The sequence below is a fragment of the Seriola dumerili genome, unplaced genomic scaffold, assembly GCF_002260705.1.
Source record: "Seriola dumerili isolate Sdu_G_001 unplaced genomic scaffold, Sdu_1.0 BDQW01000477.1, whole genome shotgun sequence".
Taxonomy (NCBI): Eukaryota; Metazoa; Chordata; class Actinopteri; order Carangiformes; family Carangidae; genus Seriola; species Seriola dumerili.
Window position 1 is genome coordinate 48,257 of NW_019174732.1, and position 7,287 is coordinate 55,543.

Consider the following 7,287-nt stretch of genomic DNA (forward strand, 5'->3'; position numbering starts at 1 on the left):
TATATATATATATATATATAAACACATACATACAGGGCTTAAAGCAAGGACACTTTCTGTGCCTGAAATGTGTTTGGGGTTAGCTGACGGCAGTGACACATATTGCAACACGTTTCAGACAGGAACACCAAATCTAATGGTTTCTAAAAGTGAATCCTCACATTAACTTGAAAGGTCCAAATGGATGAAAAATGCATCATCTACTCACCCATTCACCATGGGAAACTATAGTCTGGTAACTGTATCCAAGTCCAAATACAACTTTCAAAGCCATGGAGAACAGCCTATCTTTTAACTGTTCAACACTCGTTCCTCTGTTAGAGGCCTATTCATTGCAGAGCTATACATCTATGTATACAGCCATAAGCCATATACATATACACATATTACACACACACACACACACACACACACACACATATACATATATGTAGCCATATTCTTGCTACGCGACAGTTAACATACGTGATGTTGAGGGTTAGGGTTATGATACAGAGGAGCACAGAGCTGAGAATAAAACTCACTGCACTCATCAGGTCCAGTGGATTCACATCAGTCTGGTACAAACTGAAGACCTGGTTCAGGGTCACTCACCGGTCCCTGTGTGTCGAAGAACTTGCCGATGCTGTTCCTCAGCTTGTTGAAGAGCATGGGGTAGAGGGCGGGGCTGAGCTCCAGCCCCAGCAGGTCTTTGACATTGGTGCGAACATGGAGGCCAACCCTGTCATGGCCACACACGAGCAGGGCCAGCAGCCGGTCCAGGAAGCGGCTGACGGGCGTCTCGCTGGAGGCCGACGAGGAGCAGGACGAGGCCGAGGCCGCGGGGTTGGACCCCTCGCAGGGGCCCATGGAGATCATGGAGTGTTTGCGCTCGTTCACGGGGCCCATAGGTGGGCTGTAGGTGGCCGGGCCGGGGGTGCTGCGCTGCTGGAGACACACCCCGCCCAGAGCACACAGGAAGCCGGTCATGTTGATCCACTCCTGCTGTGGAGGGACAGAGACACTGAGCAGCAGCAGTCCACCAACCAGCAGACAGAAACCAGTTCTCCCAACAACCAACCACTGACCCCCTCTGTTAGCCTCGTCTTCCTCTGGACTCAGACATAATGTAATAACATTATAATAATGACACTATACTAATAATAATGATGTTATAATAATATAATAACGATATTAGTATTAGTAGTAATAACATGTAATCTACCATGTAGTTAGGGCTTATCACGATAATGTTTTTCATATCAGTAGATATCGATTTATATCATGAAGGTTCCCTTCAGGGCGCCTTGGTAGTTCAGCTGGTGGAGCGCGTACCACATGGGCTTAGTCCCAAACGCAGAGGCCACAGGTTTGTATCCGACCTGTGGCCCTTTGCTGCATGTCACCCCCTCTCTCTCTCTCCCTGACTATCCTGTCTCTCTCTCACTTCACTATCTGAAGAAAGGCAAAAATGCCCAAAGGCCCTTTTTTCTCCTCAGTGAGATGTGAAGATATCATCAGGTTAATTTTGGTTTAAATATTATTTTTTTCTGTCAGAAGTTGAACATGACAAATATACTGTAGAACATTATACAACTGTATTTCAAATAAATTAAATATGTATATATTATAAACTAAAATCTTAACATTGACCATCAAATGGTCTGGGACTGTAAAGTCTTACATTGTGCGTGCTGGAGAGGATGGCACTGCTTCAGATGGTAAAACAGATTAGTGGTCTCTACCGTCTTTCAACACAATCTGCAGTGCACGATGCTCTGCTTCTTATCCCACTTTAATCAGCCAAAGTATCTCCACACTACAGAATTCCTCTGACCCTTCTTTTCTTTTCAACGATATCCTGGTCTTTTGAGCCTTGGGCTGGTAGCGCTGTCGCTCGAGTTCATCTTCCCTTTTATCTCTCTCCCACTCTTGACGTACTGGTGACGTACACGGCTGCAGGAGCCCAAACATTAGCACATCTATCGATGTTGTATCGACCGTCTTGTATTTCAATCAAGGGAAGTTATTTCGTGATAATTATCTTTACCGTTTTATTGCCCAGCCCTACATGTAGTAATAACATGTAGTAATAACATGTAGTAATAACATGTAGTAATAACATGTAGTAATAACATGTAATCTACCACGTAGTAATAACATGTAGTAATAACATGTAGTAATAACATGTAATCTACCACGTAGTAATAACATGTAGTAATAACATGTATTCTACCACATAGTAATAACGTGTAGTAATAACATGTAATCTACCATGTAGTAGTAACATGTAGTAATAACATGTAATCTACCACGTAGTAATAACATGTAGTAATAACATGTAGTAATAACATGTAAACAGCTACTTCACAGCCGTTTACTGATAGACAACAAAAACATAAACAACACTTTGTTTTTGCTCCAATTTTACACAACACTTTTTCTTTCTGTCTCTTTTTGTTCACAGATGTGTTTCACTTCCATGCTGACTGTTAGTGAGCACACCTGACAGGTGAGGATGTCCAGGTCATAGTTAAAAACACTTTCAAATGTTTTATATCAATACTTTGATGATGAATATAAAACTGTAAAGACGACATACGTCTAAAATTTGTTGGGAATAAAACATGTGAATGAGAAGCAGAACTGAGCTGTTACACCACACGAGAAGAACAACTGATGTTCACAGGTGTCAAAGTTCACGACCGTAACATACACATTTAATCTCAGTGGGTGTCCTGACCAGTGTGAACATGTCAGTGATTAAAACATATTTAATCTGATGATTTAAAAAGCCTGAAGTGAGTGAACTGGTTACCATGGTGCCCCCACCTGGCCAGTCAATGTAACCACTTTAACTTTCACCTCTATCTGACCAGGTGTGTTTGATCAAGTGATCAGGCTCAGACCATCCTTACCTGTCCATCATCAGCCTTGTTCTTGGGAAAGTTGAGGATCTGTTTTGTGGCCTGGTCCCATTTAGTGTACGTGTCCTCCCAGGCCTGAAGGTGGAAAGAGAAACTGTACGTGACCCAGATATCAGACAGAGCAGAGCTCACCTGGTGTGATGCACCTGGAGGTCTGAGGGTTTCAATCATTACCAGGTGACTATTGACTGAATATTGATACCATGTAAGAAATCATCTGAATGTTACCTCGATGTTTCCTGGTGTGGGGTGCTCCACCCTCCTTAACAAGGCCATCACTCTCTTCTGTAAGGTGGATCGACCTGTGGAAACCAGAGCCACAGTGTGAACACTACCACCTGTAAGATCTCTACCTACAGGGAGGCATCAATACACCTGAGCCCAGAGAGACATGTGGACACAGATTTATCCCTGCACCATCACATTCATCTGTCAGACTGCATTAGGGGTCTGGAGGATTCGGTCGTCCCTCTTTGGGCCTTTGGAACAACATTGTTTCAGATCAGTATCAGTGATCCTTATCTTTAAAAAGACTTGGGGCCAGTTCAGGGTTCATTTAACTGCAGACCACCCCTACCTCCCCTGGTCCTCCCTCGGTCCTCCCAGGGTCTGATATTTCACAGCTGAACTTTAGTGTCTGTGTGTTTGTATCTGCAGAACATCTGGACAGAAGAATTAACAGTTGCAAGCTGTTAGAGCTGCAGCTGAGCTCACTGACCCGTCACAGCACATCCTCCAGTCAGTCCTCAGTGTGAGTGAACACAGTTTATATGTCTGAGCCGTACTTCTGACTGTGAGCTGCTGAACACTGAGAGACGTCATACTGAAGATGAAGCTCAGGTGTAAAGCAGCACTCACCTGTTCCCATCATGTTGCTGACGGAGGCCAGCTCACTGAAGGTGGCGTAGTTGGGCAGGATGTTTTGGACGGGCACCTCGTCGGCAGCGCTGCGGATGTCGGCCTCCTCACAGAGGTGACGGAAACAGGACATGGCGACGAGCACGGCCTCGGTGTCCGGACTCCACAAGAACATATAGAGACACACCTCCAGCTTCGTCTGTGCCTGCCGGCAGATCGGGATCCCTCCGCCCACCGTGGCACAGTCCTGCAGCACCGAGGACCAGATACAGTTCACAGTTTACACAATCTGTCTGAGAATTCACACCAAACATCCGGGTCAATCATCTGGTTTACTCCAAACATCTGGGTCAAACAGCTGGCTCACAGTTTATTGACTGACGGAAGGCCAGACCGGATCCAGAACCTCTATGGGCATTAAGACAAAGATCTGGTTCTAACATCTGGCTCCCTCCAAACATCTAGTTCTAACATCTGGCTCCCTCAAAACATTTGGTTCACACATCTGATTCATACCAAAGACGTGGCTCACAGTTTATAGACTGACAAGAGGCTAGACCAGATCCTGAACCTCTCTGATGAATAACACAAACATCTGGTTCACTCTAAACATGTGGTTCAAACATCTGATTCGCACCAAACATCTGGTTCACACCATGAGCACCACGCTGCTCAGTGTGCAGGTGACTCTGTAACTAAGATGCTGAGGAGGTCTGAGGTCTGCACCTTGTTCTTGAGCAGGAACTTGTTTCTGCAGATGAGGATCTCCCTCAGCCATTTCAGAACCTCTGTCCCGTTGACCATCTGTTGACCAATCAGCTTCCGACAGATGAGGAAGAGCACCTGTGAACTGAGGACAAGAAGGAGAAGTCAGACTCAGTGATCATAAAGGTTTGAACACAGTGAACTCTCTGGGATCAAATCAACACTTCAGTCCCAAAAACCCCTTTCAACACCCAGTTTAATGTCATTACAAGTAACTTAAAAATGGAGAGGCGTTGTTGTGTGAATGTTGTTGTTGTGTGAATGTGTGAATCGTCCAGACCAATCACAGCAGACCACAGTGACTGATGACTATATCTTTATTCATGGACGGATGAGAGGACAGTTAAGTACCTGATGTCCCAGAACGTCTCTATGGGGGCATCTGGATTCCACAGCTCAATGGTCTCTGGCTGGTGAAGGACTAACAGAGCCTGAGAGAAGCCACAGGAGGACACAGACAAAGAGTTCAATCAACAAGTTAATGCAACAAAAATAAAAAGTGTAAGTGAGAGGCGTCAGTGGGCGTGGTCTCTGACCTCCATGGCTTCCTGCGAGAGCTGGGTGGTGTTGTTCAGAGGCACCAACTGCACCAGGCCGGTGATGAGCTCTGCTGTGCTGCTCTGCATCTCTGGAGCCTGTTTCACTGGGTTCTAACACACAACAACACACACAATAACACAACAACACACAACACACACAATGTTTTTTAATGTTCTAGTTCTTAGAAACATTATGAACACTGACATAAAATATATAAGTGTGTAAGAACAGTGTAAGAAATGATAATGTCCTAATGAACAGAAACTGAATCTGTGTGTGAATGTTGTTGTTGTGTGAATGTTGTTGTTGTGTAAATGTTGATGTTGCGCAGATGTTGTTGTGTAGATGTTGTTGTGTGAATGTTGTTGTTGTGTGAATGTTGTTGTTGTGTAAATGTTGATGTTGTGTGAATGTTGTTGTTGTGTGAATGTTGTTGTGTGAATGTTGTTGTTGTGTAAATGTTGTTGTTGTGTAAATGTTGATGTTGCGTAGATGTTGTTGTGTAGATGTTGTTGTGTGAATGTTGTTTGTTGTGTAAATGTTGATGTTGTGTGAATGTTGTTGTTGTGTGAATGTTGTTGTGTGAATGTTGTTGGTTGTGTAACTGTTGATGTTGTTGTAGTATGTTGTTGTTGTGTGAATGTTGATGTTTGCGTAGATGTTGTTTGTGTAGATGTTGTTGTGTGAATGTTGTTGTTGTGTGAATGTTGTTGTTGTGTAGATGTTGTTGTGTAAATGTGATGTTGCGTTAGATGTTGTTGTGTAGGATGTTTGTTGTGTGGATGTTGTTGTTGGTGTGAATGTTGTTTGTTGTGTGAATTGTTTGATGTGTGAATGGTTGTTGTTGCTGTGAATGTTGTTGTTGGTGTGAAATGTTGATTGAATGTTGTTCGTGTGTGTGAATGCTGTGTGAATGTGTGAATGTTGTTGTTTGTGTGAATGTTGTTGGTTAGATGTGTGTTGTGTGGATGTTGTTGTTGTTGTGTAGATGTTGTGGTGGATGTTGTTTGGTTGTGTGAATGTTGTTGTTGGTGTGAATGTTGATGTGTGAAATGTTGTTGTTTGTGTAAATGTTGAATGTTGCGAGCAGAATGTTGTTGTGTAGATGTTGTGTGAATGTTGTTGTTGTTGTGATATTGTGTGTTGTTGTGTAAATGTTGATGTTGTGTGAATGTTGTTGTTGTGTGAATGTTGTTGTTGTGTAATGTTGTTGTGTGAGATGTTGTTGTTGTTGTAAATGTTGCAATGTTGTGTAGATGTTGTTGTTTGTGTGAATTGTTGATGTGTGAATGTTGGTTGTGTGAATGTTGGTTGTGTGAATTGTGTGAGTGTGTGAATGTTGTTTGTTGTGTGAATGTTTGTTAGTTTGTGTGGATGTTGTGTGGATTGTTGTTGTTGTGTGGAATGTGTTGTTGTGTGAATGTTGTTTTTTGTGTGAATGTTTGTTGTTGGTGTGAATGTTGTTTGTTGTGGTGAATGTTGTTGTGGTGAATGTTGTTGATGTGTGAATGTTCGTTTGATAGTGTGGAATGTTTGTTGTTGTGTGGAATTGTTGCTTGTTGTGTGAATGTTGTTGTGTGGAATGTTGTTTGTTGTATGAATTGTTGTTTGTTTTGTGTGAATGTTGTTGTGTGAATGTTGTTGTGTGACATGTTTGTTGATGTGTGATGGTTGTTGTGGTGGAATGTTGTTGATGTGTGATATGTTGTTGTTGTGTGAAATGTTGTTGATGTGGTGAATGTTGTTTTTGTTTGTGTTGAAATGTTTGTTGTTGTGTAGATGTTGTGTGAATGTTGTTGTTGTGTGAATGTTGTTGTGTGAATGTTTGTGATGTGTGAGATGTTGTTGTGTGAATGTTTTGATGTTGCGTATTTATGTTGTTGTGTAGCATGTCTCCGTTTGTGTGAATGTTGTTGTTGCGTAGATGTTGTTTGTGTAGATGTTTGTTGTGGTGAAATGTTGTTTGTTGTGTGAATGTTGTTGTTGTGTAGATGTTGTTGTGTAAATGTGATGTTGCGTAAGATTGTTGTTGTGTAGAGTTGGTTGTGTGTGAAATGTTGTTTGTTGCGTAGATGTTGTGTTGTTGTAGTATGTTTTGTGTGAATGGTTGTGTTTGTTGTGTGAATGTTTGTTGTTGTGTAGATGTTGTTTGGTGTAAATGTTGATGTTGTGTAGATGTTGTTGTTGTGTGAATGTTGATGTTGCGTAATGTTGTTTG

The 7,287-nt window shown here is 42.5% G+C and overlaps 1 protein-coding gene across 1 annotated transcript in view; it reads right to left on the reverse strand.

Annotated features, from left to right (window-relative positions):
* Positions 1-7,287, reverse strand: part of nf1 (neurofibromin 1) — a 74,399-nt gene that overhangs the window by 43,776 nt on the left and 23,336 nt on the right. The window contains exons 14-20 of the mRNA XM_022763478.1: positions 5,066-5,179; positions 4,881-4,960; positions 4,491-4,614; positions 3,765-4,011; positions 3,135-3,208; positions 2,898-2,981; positions 595-984 (exon numbers count right to left, since the gene is read on the reverse strand). Of these exons, the coding sequence (XP_022619199.1) occupies positions 595-984; positions 2,898-2,981; positions 3,135-3,208; positions 3,765-4,011; positions 4,491-4,614; positions 4,881-4,960; positions 5,066-5,179 (1,113 nt within the window). The remainder of the gene's footprint in view (positions 1-594; positions 985-2,897; positions 2,982-3,134; positions 3,209-3,764; positions 4,012-4,490; positions 4,615-4,880; positions 4,961-5,065; positions 5,180-7,287) is intronic.